Source organism: Pristis pectinata, chromosome 20 (assembly GCF_009764475.1).
Source record: "Pristis pectinata isolate sPriPec2 chromosome 20, sPriPec2.1.pri, whole genome shotgun sequence".
Lineage (NCBI taxonomy): Eukaryota > Metazoa > Chordata > Chondrichthyes > Rhinopristiformes > Pristidae > Pristis > Pristis pectinata.
The window spans coordinates 8533857-8558761 of record NC_067424.1 but is presented as its reverse complement, the minus strand read 5'-3'; the positions used below and the strand labels follow the sequence as shown (position 1 = coordinate 8558761).

The 24905-nt window shown below is 44.2% G+C and overlaps 1 protein-coding gene across 1 annotated transcript; it reads left to right on the top strand.

The window, feature by feature from the left end:
* Nucleotides 1-481: 481 nt before the first annotated feature.
* On the top strand, nt 482-24905 carry LOC127580892 (EF-hand and coiled-coil domain-containing protein 1-like). The gene is made up of 8 exons (XM_052034869.1): nt 482-1730; nt 2597-2979; nt 11608-11792; nt 12419-12536; nt 14052-14211; nt 20946-21104; nt 23675-23744; nt 23838-24905. The coding sequence occupies exons 1-8, from the start codon at nt 1083-1085 to the stop codon at nt 23966-23968; spliced, it is 1854 nt and encodes a 617-aa protein (XP_051890829.1). The 5' UTR covers nt 482-1082; the 3' UTR covers nt 23969-24905.

The following is a 24905-nucleotide window of genomic DNA, read 5'->3' as shown; positions in this document are numbered from 1 at the left end:
TCAATTCCCGCCGCTGTCTGTAAGGAGTTTGTATGTTCTCCCTGTGTCTGCGTGGGTTTCCTCCGGGTGCTCCGGTTTCCTCCCACATTCCAAAGACGTACGGGTTAGGAAGTTGTGGGCATGCTATGTTGGCGCCGGAAGCGTAGCGACACTTGTGGGCTGCCCCCAGAGCACTACACAAAAGATGCATTTCACTATGTGTTTCGATGTACATGTGACTAATAAAGAAATCTTATCTTACATCATTCCCGCTCTCGCCGTCTTCCACCTGCCTATCACCCCTCCCCCCATCTGGATCCACCCATCACCTACTGGCCCTTGCTCCGCCCCTTCCTGATGAAGGGTTTGAACCCCTAAAGTCGACTGTCCATTTCCCTCCATCGATGCTGCCTGACCCACTGAGTTCCTCCAGCAATTTGTGTGTTGCTAACTGAAGCAGGTAGTAGGTTTATTTAACAATAGGTTAAACAAAAACTTGGGCTTGAAAGGATAGTCCAGTTTTGGGTATCAATCCACGTGAAGATTTTCCTTTGAGGAAAGGATGCATCAGTGAGTGGTGAATCCACAATTATATAACACACTTCCTTGTTCTTACACTGTTGATAAAAACTTCCAGATTCCTGTAGTGTGGTTACAGTAACGGGAGACTGCACAGATCTGCGGCTCTCTGCATCCATTACACAAACCTACCGCGCCACAAGTTGGTTCAGTGCCAAAAAGTACACGGTGCCCCTGGGGAAGAACCTCCCTCTGTTTCCTCAGGCCCCGCGTTGCCTGCGGTTCCTGAAGCCGAGCTCTGCGGACGGGGCATTAATTCAACTCTCCTAACCAATGCATACACTGGGAACAGACCCGGCAGAAGGGCAGACCCGGCGGTGTGGCTGCAAAGTTCACAGCGTTGCGCTTTGAAGAAAAAGGCACAACTGGAAGAAGTTAAACGTTGGTTTAAAAATCAAATTTTAATCAACCTGCGTTCGGCGGCAGTTTGCGGCGCCCTTTTGGAAGATTTGAATGCAACCGCTGGAACCGGTGGTGTGCACAAAGCACGTTGGGGCTTTAGGTGTTGCAACTCTCCGGCGGTGATGAGCTGCTCCGAACCGCTGGTTCGCCCCGTCCGCAGGAGCGCATGGATCGTGGGCGCTCTGTCCCATTACTTCGGCTCGGAGAGCGCTCAGGAGGATAACGAGATCGTGGTTCTGGCCACCGGCACCGACCAGTACCTGCAGGAAATATTCCAACACTTGAGCTACCAGGGAGACGGGCTGGTGTCGGCCGAGGACTTCCGACTGCTTTGCACCGTGCTGGACCTACTGTTGGACGAGGAGGGTCAATCGCTGGTGACCGGGCTGCCCGAAGCGGTCACTTTCCGGCAATTCCACGCCCGCCTGTGCGGCTATTTCCACCAGCGAGCCGGTCAGAACCCGGGGAGGCTGCCGGTGGGGAAGGAGACGGAACACATCGAGAGGCAGATCAGCCTGAGGTGCCCCCGCCGGCGGAGGAAGAAAAAATGCGTCTCCTTCGACCTCTCCAAGGGTTGGGCGCAGAGCCAAGCGCACGGCACTTCCTGTCCCGACCTCCAGCCTGGACAGAGCCCCGCTGGCGACGGGGAGGCGAGCCCCACTTCCCTGGAGTTGGAGAACGCCAGCCTGCGAGAGCTGGTGGAAGACCTCCGGGGAGCTCTGCAGGGCAGCGACGCGCGGTGCCTGGCTCTGCAAGTTGCTCTCCAGAAGGTATTGGACTTGGTTTATCATTGTCACTTGTACCGAGGTACAGTGAAGAACGTGTCTTGCATACCGCTCCTACAGATCAATTCAGGTCTGACTTAGATTATTGTGTGTGCAGTTCTGGTCGCCCCATTACAGGAAGGGTGTGGAGGCTTTGGAAAGGGTACAGAAGAGGTTTACCAGGATGCTGCCTGGAGTAGAGGGTATGAGCTATAAGGAGAAGTTGGACAAAATTGGGTTGTTTTCTCTGGTGTGTTGGAGTCTGAGGGGAGACCTGATGGAGGTTTATCAGATTATGAGAGGTATAGATAGAGTAGACAGCCAGAATCTTCCTCCCAGAGATGTCGAAGACTAGAGGGCATGCATTTAAGGGAAGAGATTTAATAGGAACCTGAGGGGCAACTTTTTCACCCAGAGGGTGGTCCGTATATGGAACGAGCTGCCAGAGGAAGGGACTGAGGCAGGTACATTAACAACATTTAAAAGACAGTAGGACGGGTACGTGGATAGGAAAGGTTCAGAGGGATATGGGCCAAATGCAGAGAAATGGGACTAGCTTTGATGGGCATCTTAGCCAACATGGATCCGTTGGGCCGAAGGGCCTGTTTCCATGCTGTATGACTCTATGGGCAAGTTTTTGTTACACAGAGAGAGGTGGGTGCCTGGAATAGGCTGCCAAGGGTACTGGTGGAAGCAGATATGATGGTGGTAAGAGGCTTTAAGATAGATACATGAATATGCAGGAATGGAGTGATATGGATCATGTGTAGGCAGAAGAAATTTAGGTTAATTTGGCGTCATAGGTTGGTGCGGACATTGTGGGCCAAAGGGCCTGTTCCTCAGCTGTACTGTTCCGTGTTCTATGTTCTAAGGTCTACACCAGGCCAGAACAAGGACCTCCAGGCCAAGCTAAGCAGAACAATGTGGCAGAGAGGAGCTGTCCAGGGTTCAGGAGCATGCTGAGGGAGCTGGAGCTGATCCGGGAGTCGAGGGACGGTCAGATCCAGGAAGCCATGCGTTTCAACCAGCAGCTGGAGAGGGAGCTGAAACAGGCACACTGCCTGCTGGCCCATTGGGAGCAGTCAGCGGCCACACTCAAAGCCCGCACTGCCCAGATCAGGAGGAAGGCGGAAGGAGCCAGCGCACAGCTGCAGGGCGCCCTGGAGAAGGTGAGGGAGCTGGAAGATGGAACCAAGCAGATTCCCGTTCTACAGAGCAGAGTCCTGGAGCTGGAGCAAGAGCTGGAGCAGTACAGGTCAGTGGGAGGGATTACCCATCACACAGGGCAGAGACACCAGTCCATATCTTCTCACAGCAGAGAGGGAGACTTTCCAGCCCATCGAGCCTATGCCACCTCTGAGTATTCCTATCAACACCATCCCCATCTACTTCACTGCAACCTCCCCCACGTACTCCCCTCCAGCCTCTTCCTGTCTTTCTTTATCCGACTCCCAGCATGATCTCTCATATGCTTGGCCCAGCTCCCCTTAAATACTCTGCCTTCATCACCCTTTGGTGAATTCCACATTCCCACCAACACCCTGGGGCTGTCAGTTCCACATTCTCTTTGCTCCCTGGCAAGGACTTTTCTTCTGAATTCCCTCTATTGGATTGCAGAGTTGAGGAGAGCGCCATACCTTTACTCTTTTTTATTTTTATTTTTATTTTACAGTGTGGTAACAGGCCCTTCCGGCCCAACATGTCAATGCCACCCATTTTAAACCCAAATTAACCTACCTGTATGTCTTTGCAATGTGGGAGGAAACTGGAGCACCCGGAGGAAACCCACGCAGACACGGGAGAATGTACAAACTCCTTACAGACAGCGACGGGAATCGAACCCCGATTGCTGGCGCTATAATAGCGTCGCGCTAACCACTACGCTATCATGCCGCCATAATGACATTGATGGTGAACTATAAGCAGAATCAGATCCAATCCTGTATTTCGTTTGAACTGGTAGGTTCAGGATGTGGTGCTTGGGGTTTTCACAGTATTATTGTAGTACAGAGGGAATTCATTCATCCTATTGAGTCTATGCTGAATCCAAGGTGAGCAATCCCATCAGTTCCTTCTCTCCTCCACTCTTCTCCCATAGTCCTGCAATAATTCTGTCCCAAATTAGTCTATTCACTTCCCCTTTAAACATGATTGATCCTACTTCTATCACTCCGACAGCCTGTGAATTCTAGCCCATAACCACCTCTTGGTAATAATGTTTATCCTCATTTTCCCCTTGTATCTTTTGCCCAAAGTTCTAAATGTGTTCCCCGCCCCTAAACTATCTGCTAATGGGAACAGCTTCCCTCTACTTCCCCTCACTAAGGTCATCATTATCTTGTCCACCTCTATCAAATCTGTTCTCAACCAAGATCACAACGCCAGCTTCTCCACTCTAACCTTACGGGTGAAAATCTCATCCCTGGAACCATCCCAGTACTTTTTTTTTTGTCCTCTCTTTGGGACTTTCACCTCTTACCTGATGTCAAGAGTTGGACATGATGCTCCAGTTGTGGAGTATCCTGGACTGACAGTTTGAAATCTGGCACAAGTTGCAAGGAGGAAAGGCAGTATCTATCTTTCAAAACCTGGATTGGGTTTGAATTGTCTCATCTGCTCCTTGTCTCATCTCCTCTGGCTGATATCTGGGAGCTGAGGTGCCATTGCAACCAGGGAAGAGATTTCTTGAGACACAAGAGACTGCAGATGCTGGAATCTGGAGCATCAAACAATCCAACAATTCTGCTCGACCTGCTGATTTCCTCCAGCAGATTGTTTGTCATTGAAGAGATTTCTGGATTTTGCTATTTCCAATGAAATTCTGAGAAAGTTCTAAAGTTTAGCATGTTTTTGATTTCAGTGAGAATCTTCAGTGAGAATTTCAGAGTCACAGGTTAAAACAGCACAGAAACAGGCCCTTCGGTCCATCAAGGATCCATCTATGCTAATCCATCTATGTGTCTGCACCAATTCTTTGAAAGGGCTTCTGAGAAAATTATTCCATTCCCCTGATCTGTCCCACAGCTCTGTATATTGTGCCCCTCCAAGTCTTTATTCTCTCACATTTAAAGGTTATTATTGAATTAGTTTCCAGCTGCCTTGCAGGCATTGTACTCCAGATCACTGCATTACAGCAGGTAAAAGTATTTCACCTCATCTCACACACAGTCTTTAGGGAATTAGGACTGAATGCCAGCTGAGAGTGGTTCACTATTTGAAAAGAGTCCTAGTGAACTTGGTCACTTTTGTGTGGATCTTTCGACAGTATATCAGTATCGTTGAGGGTTTTCCAGGGCTGTGTTAGTACTCATCAGGAAATCCCAACTCACTGTACAAAATTATTTCTCAACTTGCCTGTTTCCTTTGCAGACGAGATGTGTTGTATTATTCATCTGACAGCAAACTAGTATTGAAACCTTGGATAGTTTTCCCTGTGCCAGCAGTGGAGAAGGCAACTGTAGCTTTGCTCATTCTGTTCCCATCTACAAATCAGAGGGGGTTCCAAGTCCCAGTTTTAACCTGGAGCAGGGAACCAGCTGGGGTGGTGTGAAAAAATGCTTCATTACCTCAGCAGTGAAATCTACATCGCCGGGAATCATCCATCCGTGGATGGTCAAGAATAGACAGGGAAGGGGCAGCTGACTGCTGGGCAGGAGTGAGCAATTAGAGGGAAGGGAACCAGGGGCAGAATCATCACAATTCAGGTTAGGTCATTGGAAGGACACTTCAGGAGGAAGGATGTAGGAAGTATGTCTGGGGGGGGGGGGGGGGAGGTTGGGGAGAGGGTGAGTGTGGGGAGATAGTTCTCAGTGTTCCTTGTGTGAATCTGTATGCACATTGCAGCTAATCTTGGCTCCAAGGAGTGGTACAGAATTTGGACAGAACAAACTAACCTGCGGCTAAATCTTGGGGATAATCGAATTGGTAAATTATAGAACATAGAACATTACAGCATAGTACATGCTGTTTGGCCCACAATGTTGTGCTGACATTTTATCCTGCTCTAATATCTATCTACCCCATCCCCCCCAAATGTTAACCCTTCCCACTAGGACCAGTGGTTCTGGACCATTGATCCGAAGATATGAATTCAAAACTCATCTTGGCAACTGGGGAATTTAAATTAAATAAATCGAGAATAAAAGGCAGGTCTGAGTACTGGTGACCAAGGAACTACCAGATTATTGTAAATTCTCATCTAGTTCACTACTGTCCTTCAGGGAAGGAAATCCGCCATCCTTACCAAGTGTGGCCGAAAGCATTCCTGGAAAATAAGATATTTTAAGATAAGATATCGTTATTAGTCACATGTACATTGAAACACACAGTGAAGTGCATCTTTTGCGTGGAATGTTCTGGGGGCAGCCCACAAGTGTTGCTATGCTTCCGGTACAAACATAGCGTGCCCGCAACTTCCTAACCTGCACGTCTTTGGAACGTGGGAGGAAACCGGAGCACCCAGAGGAAACCCATGCAGACACTCTTTAAGGGAAATTTTGTAAATTGAAAAGGCTGTGCAAAATGCATGAAGGGCACCATAGTACAGTGGGATAAGTAACATTCATTGTAGTGAAACATAGGCTTGGAGCTTGAAAATACGGAACCCAAAGAGTTAATGGCAATACAGTGAAAGCGTATAAAGGAATGCCTGTATGTGGTTGACTCAAAACTGCGTCTTCAGCGAGATGCAATTAGGCATGGACAGTAGATGGGGATATTGACAACTATGTCCACATTCCATGAATGATTAAATTGTCTTCCTCCCCGTCAAGTCAGCCTGATAGGGGATAATTACATTTTTTTGTGATCCATCCTCAGGACGTTGGTATTGGTGTGACTGACTGCCAATTTTGAGTTGCTTGTCAAGGTTTTTACATTGCATAACATGGCTTTGTATATTATTTACAGCCCATATATAGGCCATTCAGACCAACCAGTGTGTATCCTCTATATTAACGCTAACCCTAACCCACACACTCTTCATCTAATCCCAGAACATATCCTTCTGGAACATAAAACCACATAGAACAGTACACACAGGAACAGGCCCTTCTGCTCACCATGTTTGTACAGACCATGCTGCCAGTCTAAACTAATCCCATCTGCCTGCACATGGTCCATTTCCCTCTACTTCCTGCTTGTTCATGGGTCTGTTGAAATACTGTACCTTTTCTCTGTTCTTCTCCCTCATCTTTTCATCTTGTTTCCCCTTAAACAAAACAAAAACTGTAGATGCTGAAAATCTGAAATAAAAACATTAAATGCTGGAAACACTCAGTGTGTCAGGAAGGCTTTCTGGAAGGAGAAACAGAATTAGTGCTTCAAATCAGAGATCTTTTGTCAGGATGAGGTGAGTGGCTACACTACTTCCCATGTGTGGTACACACTGCAGCCACAGTGCATCAGTGATGGAGGAAGAAAATGATTAAATCTTTTGGATCTGTGCATGACCTGATGGAATCACCAACCATGTGGGAAATTGCAGACGGGACCCTTTCATTTGGTGGAATCCTGCACTATATATTAAAGCATGAACCGTGTGCCTATCAGAACGGTAACTGTAAATTCACTCAGCCTTGTAGAAGTTCATAATTAAACTGGGAATATTGGTTCAGCTACTGTCTGATACTCCGGTTAAAGAATCAATCACTTACTATTAATCTAATCTGTTTATCTTCCTTGTAACTGTGGATTCTGGCAGAGCTTGTGGGCAACATTCCTTTTATCACAGTACAATGGACTGACAAGACCTTATAGTCTTTAGTGAACTTTGATCTCCAAGTAAACTCTCTTTGGCTGGATGAAGTTCTGCATAACTAGTGATCCTTAAGGAGAAAGCTCATTTGCCAGATTAATGTCACTCAACCACTCACCCTTGCACTAATGACAACTCCTTTACTCCCCTTCCCCATCTATACACAAGGCAACACAGAGATTTCTGACATATCTGTGCGTAGGGCATACACTACTGTTATCAGCATGAGCCTCAGGCTTAGGACTGCACTTGTTGTTGAAAAATTAAATCAAATATTGTCAAAAAACAAAACAATAAATCTGCAGATACTGGGGGTGTAAAATAAGATGAAAAATGCTGGAAATGCTAAGCAGGTCAGGCAGCAGATTTGGAGAAAGAGAGAGTGGGAGAAAGAGAGAGAGTCTTCTGATGAAACACCATTGACCTGAAACATTAACACTTTCTCTCTTCATAGATGCTGTCTGACCTCCTGACTATTTTCTGATTTTAGGTCAAGTGTTGTATCTTAAAAAGGGATAAAGTGCTGAAATTACATTATAGTGTTTGAACATATAAAAATGAACTGAGTACTGGCTTGTGTTGTAACCCTGTACAATTTGGTGCTGAGAAATCTTTACTAAATGCCTTTTACTCTGCCAGGATCCATACTATTGGATGCTTGTCATGCTTAGGAAGAAGCAAGACTTGATTTCTTATGCTCTCAATAGTGCATTTTAAAACCTTTACAGTGAAAACTTCTCATTTTACTTAATGGAGTAATAAAGAACAGAAAGCAATATATTTTACTTGTACAAGAGCTGTCAGATTCTAAAAAATAGCTAGACAGACATTTTTATGTTAGATATTGAGCAGGTGGGGTAAATTTTCAGAGGCTGAGTCATTTGGTTGGAGGTGAAGTTGGCTGAAATAGTCTCAGGATTAGGAGTTGGCCATTCATGAGTGGTGATTCACCCAGGCTCAGTTCTACCTGACCCATTGTTGGCTGGAGCTTGTTTCTTCAAAGTCAGCTGCTGATTGGTGAGAGGATGTGAAGCAAAAGTAGAAAGCTGTGCCCGTCAAAGCACTTTTACAGCTGGCTGAGCTGTGCCCTCAGGCTAATGAGCTGAAAATTGTCAAAAGGTTTTGAATTACACAGGCAGTCATAATGAAAACCATTGATAAGATAAAGATGTCTTTATTAGTCACATGTACATCGAAACACACAGTGAAATGCACCTTTTGCGTAGAGTGCTCTGGGGGCAGCCTGCAAGTATCGCCATGCTTCCAGCACCAACATAGCATGCCCACAACTTCCTAACCCATAAGTCTTTGGAATGTGGGAGGAAACCGGAGCACCCGGAGGAAACCCACACAGACACGGGCAGAACGTACAAACTCCTTACAGACAGTGGCCGGAATTGAACCTGGGTTGCTGGCGCTGTAATAACGTTACACTAACCGCTACACTACCGTGCCTGTGGATCTGACCCATCGCCAGCATTTGGGCCCTGCTCTTATCCTATAGCTGGTCTAAGCTACTTCAGCACCCTGGTGCCCACTGCATTGCAGGTCTCCACTCTCCTGCCCTTCTGCAAGGCAGAGCAGGCTGCAAGTGGTGATTGGGCCTCTGGTGGGGCCCTGCCCTTTGGATGGCCTGTTGACAGCTCACTGTGGACAAGAGCATGTTTCACAGATTTTAAACATTTCTGTTATTCAGCTGATTTTTAAAGAAGTTTAAATAGATTAAAGTAAGTAAAACAGGAGAATCATTTTTTAAAATTAAAATAAAGATGAATAAATTTAGTTAAACCATTGCCAATTAATTAAAATATTAAATTAATATATTAACTAAAAATATAAAGCAGAATAACAAAAATAAGCAAAATGTTTAACCAGAACTTTCCTTGTTTATGAAAGTTTGGCAATCTCCTTCAAATGAATGGGCTTGCTGCTTGTAGACTAGCCATAAAGCTGAGGGGTCAGATGTGAAGTGCATCCAGTCCCTTAGCAATGTACGATTTGGAGCCACTGCTGGACTCGGCAGCAAGCCATGCGGCACAGTGGGAGGTTAGGCACATTAGGGTCTGATCACCAGAATATCCCCAACCAGAGCAAGTGTGTGGAAGTTCAAGGACTGCTGAATATTGGAGGGGTATTTAAAAATATTCATACTGCAAAAAATAGTGAAAGTCATCAACATGTTAACAATTAAAACATGAAAACACACTGAAAAATCTAAACATTTAAATTAACTCATGTTATTCATTAAGTACATTTAAGTTAATTCAATTAATTAAAAATATTAAATTACTTGAAATTTACCAATCTCCCTTACCGTCCATTCCTCTCCATTGATATACTGAACCAGGTCTGCCCTGGCTCAGGTCCAGTCAGCAGATTTCCTAGGGACACTGCAGGAAGTTAAAGCTTCGCCAGTGGAGTCCATCAGGAGCCCAGTGACAGAACACTGTGTAAAAGGCATTGGTGAGGATCAATCAGAAATGTAGGACGAACACATCCATGTGAGTGGTCTTCAGGTTTTGGATTATCAATTTGGATTGCATTGCCCTCCCTGCACTTACATTTGCAAGAATTTGTGGCAACTACCAAGCATCATTCCTTCTCGACTGCCTGCAAATTCCTGGCTAATCTGTTTTTGTGGCGTTAAATTGAGGGATTAAAAAATAATTGAGGGAGGAATTAACAGAATAGAATGAATTGTGTATAATTTAAAAAAAAGAACACAGTGAAGTTGAAAAGAATTGAATAGCACTAATCCAATGAATCAATTTGGATTCTACCATGCATAGAGGGACTAAATTGCAATCAATCTACATTGTGAGATTCATCTTTGAACAAGGCAGCTGACAAAATGCTTATGAATTTGTCATAACCCCATGAACAATACCACATTGATGGTTATCTTGTGGATCTTTCAAGTGAGTGAAGTGGCTTCAGCTTGCCTTGTGTTTTCCAACAGGTTTTTGTGGTCATCAGCTGTCTATGAAGTTGCTGCTTGCTGCAGTGAAACTTGTAACACATCATTAGCAGGCATGAATGAACTGCTAATGTCAGCATACTGAGACAGCTGAGATACACAATCCTGATAGAACAAATAGGTGGCTCACTTGACAAAGTCCTGACTAATCTGTTTTAGTTAAACTACAGCAAGTGAAAATATGGAATGGAGGAAGGGGATAATATAATAGAACAAACTGAGTGGAATAAAATGGAACATGGTGAAGTTAAAAAGAATTGAGTGGAAGCAGTTCATTGTGTTGTTTGAAATTCTGCTCAGTCACCAATTTATGACTGAATTATAAAATATTCTCACTCAATATCTATAAGGGAGCAGAACGAATATGGTAGCATTATTGCAAAATATAAGGTTATTTTGCTAAGAAATTATATTTTTTCCAACAATACTTGTTTATTGGCCATCTATGTGACATTGGGCTAGATATTACAGTGGTTAGTGGTGAAGCAATGTGCCTCACTGCTGACCTTAAAGGAAGTACACTTTAAGGATCTGCTGATCTCTGTGTGGACCCCCTCTGCTGCTGTTCAAAGGGATCTGTGGTGTCCAGCAACAGTGATCCAATCAAACAACCTCAAAACCTAATTATAGTGAAGAATTCTCAAAGGAACGTAAAATATACAATTTTTACAATGTATTTAAACATTTACAAAATGCAAAATAGATAAACAAATACTTGACATTAATGTAGAACTAATAAACATTCTAAAAATGAGGAATGTACATCTGAGAGGATTACAATTCGTACATAGAAAAATATCAAGTACCTATCTATACTAATCCCATTCACCATACTTTGGTCCTTGGCTGACTATGCCTTAGTGATTCAAGTGCTCGTTCAGATTCTTCTTAAAAATTGTGAGAGTACCTACTTCCACCATCTTCTCAGGCAGTGTGTTCCAGATTTCTGGGTGAAGAATTCTTCCTCCGATCCCCTCTAACTCTCTTACTCTTCACCGCAAATCTGTCATGGAGAAAAGTTTTTTACTCTCTGCTCTAGGTAGACCTGGGTGATTTGATAAAAGGAACTCATATCAAATTAATACCTCCCATATTCAACATCCAGGCCAATGTTATTCAATACTGACAACACCCTTTCTCTTTTAATTAAGATCACAAGGAGGTCAGAGCAAAGTGGCCTCAGCTCCACTGAACCGTTCACAGCTCATCCAGAAACACTGTACCCGGAGTCCCTGCCAGCAACAAGCACGGAGATCTCCGACCGGGAAAGCAGAATCAGACCCAGAGACCAGGAATTACTACGGACAGCAGATGAGGCCTCCTCCCTGCAATGGAGGTAATTCTAGTGCTGAGTAGAAAAAAGTGCCTTTCTGACAAGCTAATCAAAAACAACATTAAGCAAATCTTTGGGTGCACAATACAAAATGATTGAAGGAAAAGACCAGAGTCACTCAAGCAGCAGTGACACGTGGACCTTTGCATAGAGTTTATAGCAAATGGGAAGATCCATCTCATGGAACTATCAAGTTGAATTATGATTCTTATTGACTCATCACAGAATGCAAATAACAGTTATTTCCCTGTCAATACAATTTTAATTTGTGGAAGATATATCAGGTCTTGCATTTCTGGTAAGACTTGCACCCACTCCTGGGCCAGTTGCTCAGGTTTACACTGGATTGGATGACTGTTTACCATGCATGGCCAACAATTAGATCTAATGCTCTCAATGAAAAAAAGCATTAGTTATCAGAGTCTCTCCTTCAAACGGAGACTGCGCAGGGTCATGCAATGTGTGGTACCAATTCTATACAAGGAGATAACACAGCAAATAATTTGTTGTCAATACTGACCATTATTTCAGAAACTTATTGTCATTGACAGTATTGAAAGAATTCCAATGCAGGGCCAAGTCAGACTGGGCTCCAGGAAAGCATTCACCCTAACCTACTTTTCCTACAGATGAGGAGCTGAGGGCGGTGGAGGGTCGGGCTGCTTCTGACGAGGAGGAGGAGGAAGGTTCACAGGAGCAGCAGTGTCAGATGCTGGCATTGAATGGCGATGTCTGCAGCAGTGGAGAGTAAGTAAGATTCTCACAGGTAAAACTCCAAAGGGGAGCAGTGGAGAGTAAGTAAGATTCTCACAGGTAAAACTCCAAGGAAAGGACTGTGTCCTGATTTTCCTCCCCTGTGCCCTTTAGACTGAATGGGGACCATAGACATTATCCTGATCTACAGACTATGTGTTCTTGCATTGACAATGCTAGATCTGACTTTAGGGTGGGACAGAATGACAACACCCCAGCAATTGAACCAAACCTTGTACCCCGATACCCCACCCTGCCACCTCCTCTGCCCCCTGGTGTACCTTATCCAATCTTTTGCAGAGTCAGGTTTCAATTCAAGGTTAAGTCAAAATTTGTAGCACAGGAATAAGTTCTCATGTACTTGCTAGCATCGTAGAACCTTGCATGTTTGCAGTGACTATGGGTTGGGGGGGGGGTCTGATACAACATGGAAACAGGCCCTTCACCCCATCTGGTCCCATCTGTACTGGATTGTACAGGAGTTTAATAGGTTTCTGTAGATGGAGAGGTTCCCCACTGCTTGACTTTGAGAACGTTACCCCATGTTGAGTAACCTTGCTGCATATTAAGTCCTATCCTTGTAATGTGAATGTATCCTCTGGTCTGCTGTAGATACTTTATTCCCAAGATTAATCTCCTGTAGAGATGATGTGAGGCAAGATCACTCAAAAATGTTGCTGCAGGGTAATGTTCCAGGTATGTCAAACAGCACCGCACTTCTCTATCCAGTGATACCTGTTAAACCCTTGTGCAACCCATAGTCAGCACAGAAAGTTCCCTGCTGCTTCAGGGGTGTCCCACTTTGCTCAACTACTGATGTGCAGTTGCTGCTGTAAAACAAGTCAATCCCCAATAAGCTTTTATGATGCTAATTAAATCCTTGGGTATCTTTCCCAATTCTGTCCCTCACACCGCAATTCCAAGACAGTGTCATTAAATCTAAAGCAACTCTCTTGACTCATGAGGTACTGTACCTCAGGCTCATTGTCAGAAAATTGTAAATATACACTTGGAGGAAATGAGCCTGCTCTATCTTCCACTGTCTAGCAGAATCAAAAGCTGGCAGGAGCTCAGAAAGGGATAAAACCCTTCGGTTGTCAAGTGGATGTTAAAGACCCCACAGGATTCTTCAAAGAGCAGGGATGTTCTCCTTGGTGTCTGCACAACAATTATCCAGAACCAGTCAATATCACAGAAAGCGGATTATCTGCTCATTAATTTCATTGCTGTTTGTGGCATCTTACTGTGCTACCTTGTTATAATGGTGTCACATTTCAATAGAGCTGAGCTTTAAAGCACTTTGGGACATCCCAATATGATAAAGGTGTCAAAGAAATATAAATTTATTTAGGGCTTAATCTTTATTTTTAAGTATTAATGCAATATCATCATTAATCCCTCGCTCGATTTTAACTACATTCCCAAACACATGGTGTGTGGGGATCTGGCAGATTTGAGGGTTGGCTCCTTCATTCAGGATTAACATTAAATTCATCTCACTTTCAATAGGAATCCCAGTAGCACATTAAGGCGGTTGCTGTCTCACAGCTGCAGCTGTCGTCACAAAGGGAGAGGTGCCGTGGTATTCAGGGAAAGGGAAAAGGAACTCGCAGCACTTCTAAAGAACAAGGAGAAACAAGTGGCAGATCTCCAGGCTGAGGTAGACCAGGTACGGATGCTGTTCAAGGAATCCTGACACTTGGAGGAGACGAAAGTTACTTGTGATCAACAAAATACACTCAGTTTTCCTTCTCTCTTATCTCCATAACAATAAAGTTAGTGTCATTAGAATATAAGAAAATAGGAGCAGGAATAGGCCATTCAGCCCCTCAAGACTACCCTACCATTCAATAGGATCATGGTTGATCTGCCCAAAGCCTCACCTCCTCCTCTGTGCCAGTTCCCCATAGCCCTCAAACCCCAATCATTCAAAAACGTATCTACTTCTTTAAATATCCCCAATGATCTATGCTCCACAACTCTCTGGGAAAGGAATTCCAGAGACTCATCACTCTCTCTGAGCAGCAGTTCTAAGCACCTCAGTTTTAAATGACCACCCCCTATTTTATGTGACCTTGTTGGAGATTATCCCACAAGTGGAAACATCTTGACATCTACCCAGCCGGGCCCCCTTAGGATCTAATGTCGGCACAACATTGTGGGCCGAACGGCCTGTACTGTGCTGTAATGTTCTATGTGCTAGTGAGGGTCATTTCTAAGTATCACCAGGACTGCACCTATACTACAGGGAACATTGGAAAATAACCTTTCTAAAGCTAAATTCTTTATGTATACTTGACTGAGGTAACATTTACTTTAAAAACTCAGTACACTTTCAGCAGTTTGGAGCAATGATTTCTTAGACGTCACATTATGGGAGGTTCACATGGGAGGGTGGTCACCAGTAAAGTGTCCTCAAGTACAGACTAATGGTTCACAAACTGGATGCTTCATCAGGGTAGAGTGCTGAGCAAGGATTTACTGGCATTTATTCGTGATGTTGTGTTCAATTGTGTGATCACCACAAAATGGACTGCGGTTGTTCTTGATGGACACAGTATAGTGGAGGTGATCCCAGAGGCAAAGTGAATGACTAATGAAAACCAGAAAATCAGAAGCCTTGAACTGATGGATAGCTGAGGGCATAGACATTGTTCTGAGGCCACTAGTCTCATGTATTTTACTGGGTGAGGGTGGGGGGAGGGGTGGGAGGGATCAGTATTTAGGCTGGCAGGCTCCTCATTGCAAGGAAGGAGAAAGATGTGGAGCTAATTCAGTGCGACATTTGCCACACTAACAGCAGACAGGCAATAGACGTACCACAGGGCAGGAGAGCCCATGGATGATCCAGTTGCATCACACTGATATAAACATCACTGTGCACTTGAATTCCCAGACAATTATAGTAAAACTCTGATAACTCTGCATCCAATTTTTCAATAGTCCAGCATTCAGCTCACACATTGGTGCGGAAAGTTGGTCAATTGTCCCAAGTGCAGGTTGTGAAGCCAGAGCCAGTGGTTCGTAGTGCGGTTAGGGCTGGCATCTGAGCTCTGAGCTGGATGTGAAGCCAGAGCCAGAACACCAGGGGTCAGGAACGTGGAGAAGTTTGCAGTTGGAGCTGGGGTCTGGAGTGCTTGTATATTTCCCACTCACTTTAAACTCACCGGGTACACTAGAAAAATTTATTATATGATGGTGTAACATGTAAATATAGTGAAATAGAAGTTTGGGTATTAATAGGAGTAACATCCAATAGTCCAAAACGTCCGCTGGTTCAGCACCACCAAAGTTGCACGAGTGCCAGATTATTGGAGTTTTATACTCTGTATTTTCTTGCCTGCTTCCTCTACCTCCATATAACTTGTTGCAAAACAACATTTGACAGTGTCTGTGAGTGTTTTGTTTATTCTGCTGCCCCGGGACTGGTATGCGTTGTGTTGTGGCAGGAACAGCCCAAAGGAATGAGAGGAAGAATTGAATACCTTAGAGCAAATTTAGTTAAGTAAAACAGAGAACCAGGTTATGGTGGAGTGTCTCATTACCAAGCACTTCCATTCCTAGTCAAGACCACTGCCAAAAGATGATCAGAGACCTCATCAAGAACTATATCAACTCAGCAGTTCAACTGAAACTCTGAGACATGGGGTTTGAAAGGATGAGATAAAGAACTGAATACCTTAAAGTAATGTGCAAATACATCGTGCCTCGAATGCAGGTGATGCATTTCTTCATCTCAAAATAATGAGATAATGTGGTTCTTAAAGCAGGATGGACAAATGATGCAGCAGAGACTATCAGATTGTGGGTCCTCGAAGGATGAAACCCAGCACCAGGAAAGATGCAAAATAATGCCAAGGAAAGGAGAGTTCAAGCATCTATTGAACCAAAAGGTGAAAATGCTGGGAATATTCAGCAGATCAGAAGGTATTTACAGAGACAGAAATAAAGTCTGATTCTGTCTCCACAGATGCTGCCTGATCAGTGGAGTCTTTCCAGCATCTTCTGGTTTTTATTTGGATGTCCAGCATAATAATGTTTTGCTTTCGGCATTTGGAGAGGTTACAGGACCTGGGGCAGGATGCCAGGCAGGATTTAGTCACAAGAATGAGAACTTTATGGGCAGGCATGGTAGTGTAGTGGTTAGCATAATGCTATTATAGCATCAGCAACCCGGGTTCGATTCCTGCCGCTGTCTGTAAGGAGTTTGTACGTTCTCCCCGTGTCTGCATGGGTTTCCTCCGGGTGCTCCGGTTTCCTCCCACATTCTAAAGACGTAAGGGTTAGGAAGTTGTGGGCATGCTATGTTGGCGCTGGAAACGTGGCGAGATTTGTGGGCTGCCCCCAGAATACTTGATGCAAAAGATGCATTTCACTGTGTGTTTTGATGTACATGTGACTAATAAAGATGTCTTATCTTATCTTTAGATGCTGGCATATTGCAGGCTAAAGGACTCTTGTCCAGCTAACCTGCCACTTTAACTATCAACACTGCTCTGAACTCAACAATTTGGGTTTGGATACTGTTTATAATCAAAAGTGTAAATTGTAATTGGAATATAAATCAGCCATTTGCACCAAAGCATTTATTGATTTGTGTGAGGTCATGACCTCCTTTGTCCGTCATTGTCAGAGGTGATTCATTCACTCCCTTCTGAGACAACTTAAATATCATGTTACCACCTCAACTGCTCTCTGCCCCCTCCCACATTTTCCACATGTCCCTAATTTTCTATCTTCTTCATCTCTCTCTCATTCCCACTACCCCTCTCCCACCTAAAGCAAGAGTAAGTAGCAACCATGTGGATAACACATCAAGACTCAAGTTCCACACCATTGATTTGAGGACAAAATTCTTGGCCAATGCTGTATTGCTATTCTGAGGGAATGCTACAGAATCAGAGATGCCTATCTCTTAGGTGGACCCAAAAGGTCCAGTGATAGTGCTTTGAAGGAGGATACTGGAGTTCTCTCTGGGGTCCTGTCCAATATTTATTCCACAACCTACACTAACAATACAGACCATCTGGTTGTTGGCATACTGCTATTTGTGAGAGTGTCCTAAACAAATCTTTTCTATTATAATAGTAGATACACTACCTTGATTGTTAGTGATCTGGGACCTGGTGAAAGATGCTGCATAAATGAATTTATTTTCTAATACCCTTTCTCTCAACTCATCCAGTTTATGAAGTCCTTCGTAGCTCCTTTGAGCACAAGAACATTTTAATGCTGATTCCTTAGCTCCGCTTTTTCGGTGATATCCCAAATGCCACCTCTCTCCCCTTTAACCTCAGTTTCATCGTAGTGTTTAAATCCCTCATGATCTCGCTGTTTCCCCATCTCCTCTACACTCCTGAGATCTCACCTGCTCTCCTCCATTAAGTGGCCATGAGTTCATCATCCCAGGCCCCAAGCTAAGGAACTCCATCCCTAAATCCATGCACTCCTTCCTCCTGCTACACAACCCTGGTCACTTGGTGATCAGTCCCACTCTCAGCTCCATGACATCTCCCTCACCAGTTTGATGAAATATTTTTGTATTTTTTATTTTAACTACAAACTGTTGTTGTGAAGGGAGACAAGCAGTCTTGTTTGGACGGGATTTGACACATCTGTACTCAGTTCATGATTTTGCATGCCTGAATTCCTGTCTTTATTTGCTCAGCTTATGTCAACACTATTAGCTAGTAATTTTGTTAAGTACTGAATTAAATCTCAACCTTTAAAATGCTCTCCTTTACATTATCCCCTGGCTATATGTGACCCAGTCTCATGTAGCACAGCTGCCTTGTGTCTCTATGGGTATTGCATCCTGGAAGCTGTAGGCTACAGATTGGAAATCTGCCAACGACCAGAACACAAGAAAAAAAGGAGCAGGAGTAGGCCACTCGGCCCTTCAAGCCTGCCCCAGCATTCAATATGATCGTGACTGATCTGCCCCAGGCCTTAACTGCACCTCTGTGCCAGTTCTCCATAGCCCTCAGTTCCCCAATCTTTCAAAACCTGATCTACTTCCAATGATCTGGACTCCCCAACACTCTGGGTTCGAGGGGCGCAGGAGTTTAGGGGTGGGAATACCTTGGAATCAGAGTGGTTCAAAACGAAGATCAGAATGAATGTAAAATTCTGTTGACTTTCCCTTGTTTGTCTGCTCACTGTCCAGATCTCCCATCATTGAGTACATCACTACTATACATCACATAACCCTTCTCTCTTTACCAACATAGAGCTGTAGAGAAATACAGCAATGGAAACAGGCCCTTCAGCCCAACATGTTGATGCCAACCAAAATGCCTATTTGCCTATGTGGTAAAATGCCTGTGGGGACCAAAATATTTGCAAAATGCCTATGGGGACCAAAAGTCCCATTTGCCTGCATTTGGCGCATATCCGTTTAGACCTTTCCTAGCCACATGATGTGGTTGAGGGCTTTATAAAGGTACAAAGGGCTTCATAGAACATAGAGACAACCTACAACATTGTAACTACTTTTCCATCCTCAGGCATGCCTCACTCTTTCTACCCCACATACCTGTTGAGTAAATCCTTCAACATCTAGGTCTTCCCTTTCTCCTCTAGCCCCACATCCCCTGAAGTCTCAGCTGTTGCCCTCTGATGGCAGCTGTGGTTTCAGCCAGTATGGTCCCAAACCTTTGCTTCCCCTCCCTCCCCACACTCACAGCTCCAGAAGCCCACCTAACCTAGGCAGCGGGGTGGGAGGTCCACAACTTGTTGCTGAGAATATATGAGCAAGATATAATGGGATAGTCAGGGCCTTTGATTGTTCCTTCCACGGGGGGCTAACACCCTCATAATGGAGAGCTGATATTTTGGAGGTTGATGCTGGTGGAGCAAGTTATCTGCTCAAGGCTGTTCTTATATAATGTGGGGAAGCCTTAAAGGACGAAGCAGGGAAAATAAGGAATAAAGCTGAATAAAGCAGATACAATAATAACTTTTGAAAGATACCTGGACAGGTACATGAATAGAAAAGCTTTTGAGCAATGTGGGTCAAACACGGGCAAATGTGACTAGCTTGGATGGACGTCTTGGTCGGCTTGGACCAGTTGGGCCGAAGGGCCTGTTTCTGTACTGTATGACTCTGGCTCTGAGAACCACAGAACTGTACATTTGGCCACCTGGTGACAGTCTCCCACGGACTGCTTTGTGTGTCTTTCAAATAAGACCTAAAATATCTGTTCCTGCAGGTCACGGTACCATTTTACTGAAGACAAGGGAAGGTCTCTCGGCTATCGTGCAAGCAACATCAAACAGATTATCCAGGCATTCCTTCTTTGCTGTTAGTGGGCAATTACTGTGCTGAGGATTGCTGCATTATGACAGCACTTCAAACGCACACAAGTGCTTTGGAATTTCCCCAGTTTGTGAAAGACACTATGTAAATAAAAATCCTGCTTTCATAGATTGATGTAGGAGGAAGTTATTCATGGAATCAATGGCACAGAAATGGGCCCTGTTGGCCCACCTCATCCATGTTGCCTATCCAAGCTAATCCCATCTGCCTCATTAGACCTGAATCCTTGTACATCTTTTCTGTCCAAGTACCTTTCTAACTGCCTTTTAAACATTGTAATTGCATTTGCCTCCACTACCTCCTCTGGCAGGTCATTCCAGATAACCACAACCCTCTGTGTGAGAAACATACCTCTCTGATCTCCTTTAAATTTCTCCCCTTTCAGATTAAACCTGTGCCCTCCATCTCCAGACTGCCCTGCCCTGGAATTAAGGCTTTATCTATCCTACATTCGCCCCTCATATTGTTATAAACCTCTATAAAGTCACCCCTCAGCTTCCTATATTCCAGTGAGAATAAACCCAGCCTATCTAATCTCTCTTCATAACTACAGCCCTCCATTCCAGGGAACATCCTGGTGAATCTCTCTTGCACCCTGTCTATTGCTACCACATTCTTCCTGTAGTGTGGCAACCAGAACGGTGCACAACACTCCAAGCGTGGTCTACCCAATGCTTTGTACAACTGCAACATCATGTCTCAACCCTTATACTCAATGTCTCAGCCTATGAAGGCAAACCTACTCAGTCTATTTTATCTGCTGGAGGAATCCAATTAATCCTGCAACCTCATAAAGTACTTATCCACTTCTCTTCTCATAGTTCTGCTTCAACTGATTTGTCCGGCGGTGTATAAACAAAGTTTCCTCATTTAGCTCTGAGTCATGCATTACTTTAAACCTGTCCTCTGGTTCACAATCCTTCTGTCATTAGGTACACAGTCTCCTTATTTGCTTTGACCAAAACCTTCCTGATTTTGAACCAACCCTCTCCAGTACTCTGGAGGAAAGCCCCAGCTTTCCTGCTCTCTGTGAGGAACTTTAGGTGGCTGTAGTCCTGGTCTGAGCTGCACCCCTTCTTTTGCAGTTGGCTTGCTCAATGACAAAGGAGCTTCAGCTGAAAGGGGAGGAGGTGGAGATGCTGCGGATGGAAGTGCAGATGGTTGAAGCAGATCGTGTGAGACTCTCACTGGTGGAGGAGAAGCTGACCGATGTCCTACAGCTTTTGCAACAGCTGCGATTGCTGGTAATTATCTCTGACCTTCCTAGAAGAATATCTCCTGTTAACTTGATCTAATACATGCCTGCAGGATTAGATTAAATCCTTCAGTGGGGGTTCCTCTGCTGAAGGACATTTCAGCTCATTCGTGCTGGCAGATTGTGTGTCTTAACTTTCATGACATACTGATCATTGTCCTCCCTGTCAGACTAGAGATTCTGTTTCAAACCTAACACTAGTGTCAATTAGTTTACAGTATGGCTGATTACACAGCCTCTGGGGAAGGAGTGGATTATCGAAAAGTGTGGGTGCATAACCGATACTTGTAATTGGAAGCAGACCCAATCAGTAAACTACCTCATGTTCCTCAGCCTTCAACACTTGCCCAATCATACTTGAGGAACAGGACTTCATTTTCCATCAAGGCATGTCACCACGTCCAGATTTGGTTCAAGTCCAGAACAATTTCAGATTCAAATAAGAAGCATTTCCAGCATTTACTATTTTTATTTCAGATTTCCAGAATCCACAGTATTTTGTTTTTGCAATGTTGCAAACTGATTTTGCTTCTGCTAGTTACACATCCTTGAGTATGAGATTAATTGGATTCCTCCAGCAGATAAAATAGGCTGAATATTTTTGCCTTCATAGAATAAGGCTTAGAGTAAAGATTTGGGGTATCGTGTTGCAGTTGTTCAAAATGTTGGTTAGACCACACTTGGAGTATTGTATACAGTTCTGGTCACCACACTGTGAGAAGGATGTGGTAGCAATTGAGAGAGTGCAGAAGAGATTCACAAGGATGTTCCCAGGAATGCAGTTACAAAGAGAGATTGAATAGACTTGGTTTATTCTCACTGGAACATAGGAGGCTGAGGGGTGACCTAAATGAGGTTTATAAAAACATGAGGGGCATAGATAGGATAGATAGAGTCTTTAGGCTAGGGGATAAAAATCCTTGAAAATAAAACAAAACTGCAGATGCTGGAAAACCGAAATGTAAACAGAAAATAGTGTGCTGGTCAGTCAGCACCTGTGGAGAGAGAACACTAGCATTTCACATCAAAGGTGCATTAAATGTATCAGAATCTGATGCTAGGTCTTTGACCTGAAACACCAACTCAGTTTCTCTTTCCACAGATGCTGCCTGACCTGCTGAGTGTTTTTAGCATTTCCTGTTTTTATTACAAAGTACACTGCATTTGAGTGCAGCCCCCTGCTGTATTAACACACTCAGGCTTTTGGTTTTCACATCATTCGTTCATGTTTTCCTAATTCAGCCACAACAGTAGTAATAGTGTATTTGTCTCGTATCTTTCATAAAATAGCTCAAAGTGTTTTACAGAAATGTTGTCAAATTTGTCAAAAAATGAGGTTAGACACAGATAACCAAAAATTGGCTTTAGTTGCGTCTTAAAGGTGGAAAGAGAAGTGAGAGGTGCAGAGTTTTGGGAGGGAATTCTAGAGATAGGGGACTAGGTAGCTGGAGACCTGGATATCAAGAGTAGAGTGATTAAATTCAAGGATCCAAGTACGTAAGGGGCTTTAGAAAATTGACTAGCAATCCACGCTGGAGCTCACAGCCACTGTGATTGGGTGGTTGTGTGGTCACCACCAGTTAGGCCAATCCCAATAAGGCATTTAAAGGTGGCAGTCGCCACTTTTAGGTTGAGTGGATAAACCCCCTTTTACCCTGTGAGCTGTGGATGGGAATTCTCCCATTTCCAGGCCTGATCATCACAAGCAGGAATCCAAAAAAAAACACAAACGCTTTTTAAATGCGGCTCTGTATATTAAGGCCTTTTGGATTCGTGTCATCCCCACTGGCAGCTCCATTCATACGTGTGTGAGGGTATGGCTGCACTTTGCCACAGTAAAGGACTGTGCCTTCTTGCTGACAGCACTGACAATACTTAAGGCCTGTATGCCACACAAGGCTTGATCTTTGGTGAAACGGCCACCGAGCCTGAACTGGGGTTATGGAGGGTTTCAAGGACAGTACTTTCCAAACCTGCAAAGTTCCACCACCTAGAAGGGAAGGAACATGAGGGTACAACCACTACAGATTCCCCTCCCAAGTCCTGAACTAGAAAGCTAATTCATCATCCCTATGTCCATGCGCCAGAAATCTCTACCCCTCGGACTGCAGATGTTCGAGAAAGTGATTCACTAGCTTCTCAATGCTGGCCTTTTCAGTCACACCCACATCTTGTAAAAGAATGAAGATGAGCCAAGGCTGATCAGGATATGAGTCAGTGTGATTCTGCTACTTACAGCCCCTCCAGCTGAAGGCAGGTCGAAGTTTCAGAGGTCATTCGAGACTTGAAGTAGTAACCTTTGTTATTTTGATCCTTTGACCACATCCCTCCACCATCTTCATATGCAGGGACTAATTTAGGTGTTGCTATCATTATGTCATTGCTGGTAGTTCTGTGTAGCAGATGGAAGTGGACAATGTATTCCCAGGTGGCCCAGTGTAGTTTCATGGTCTGTCACCCGAACCCACTGTGAAGTACTCTGATTTCTTTTTGTTTTCAATGCTCATCTTTAACATTGAAACCTTGCATTCCAAATTTTTCTCTTTATTTTGCCTACAGAATATATCAAGACGAGCATTGGGGAAAATCTTATTGAACACTTTGGACACCTGTTACAATGCAGGACATGGTGAGCAGGTCGCAACAGTGAGTCAATTTGCAATAGAGAAACAGCTGATTTAATTTCCACTGCAGTTAATATTCTTTACTTCTTGCTTTATAGGCACAATGGGTTCCCTGGACATGTTGAACGTGCTCCACAAAGAGTTGGTGTCATGTGAATTACTGGACAAAAGTTCACCTCAAGGAGAGAGTCAACAGATCGTGAAAAACTCCCTTGTGATAACATGTTAGATTATGGAAGAGGATGGATTTTCGACTGTTTCATTCTTGTGCAGATGTCCTCAAGAGACCACTGGAGATGTAAGCACTCAAAAGGTTACCCATTGGCCATCAGAGGCTGGTCACCTACTGTGGAGACATCCAACATCATAAGTAACGTATATGTTACCATTGTGGCGACTCACCGTCTAGTCGGGCGAACCGGCTCGGCAGTCGGGTCGCGCGGCGTCGGAGCGACGAAGCCCAAGGTGGCGGCGGGCCTCGTCTTTCTGAGCGACAGGGTGAACCCGCGCGCGGGAAAGTCCTGATGACGTAGGACTTACGTCATTGCCGGTTGTTTTGGGCGGGAACATTCTCCCTTAAAGGGCCCGCGCAAGGCGGGAAAATAAACCAGTTCTTGTTTGGCAATCCTCTGAGTAGAGTCTTGCTTTATTCCGCGGTAGCAACCGCTACACCATTGACATTGCCCAACACATTTATCTCCCCGGAAAAGTGTCTGCAAAGCCTTTCCCTGTCCTGGACAGAAGTAAATAAGGACTGGCTAATGAAGAATGAAAGGACTTGCAAATTCTTGGGACATCCAAGAGGATTTTGTAGCTAACCATTGAACATGTCTTGAGACAAATGGGATAACAATATTCTGCACGGCAAGATTTACAAAGAGTAGTTAACCTGACTTTATCAAGCTGATTGAGGGTGAAAGTAGGTTAAAGCACCAGAAAGAGAGACTGTTCATTGCCTTCTGCCTCTTATTCACCAAAACAGACTGATGATGCCATCATTTAATGCCTTATTCAAAAGGTAGGACCTCTGACAGTTCAGTGCTCTTAATCATGCAGAACTGAACTGAAATATCAGCTTTAATTATGTCTAATCTTGGAATGTACCTCAATCAATGAATCTTCCACATCGTTTGACAGAAGCATTTTAATGCACTTTCTATCTAAAA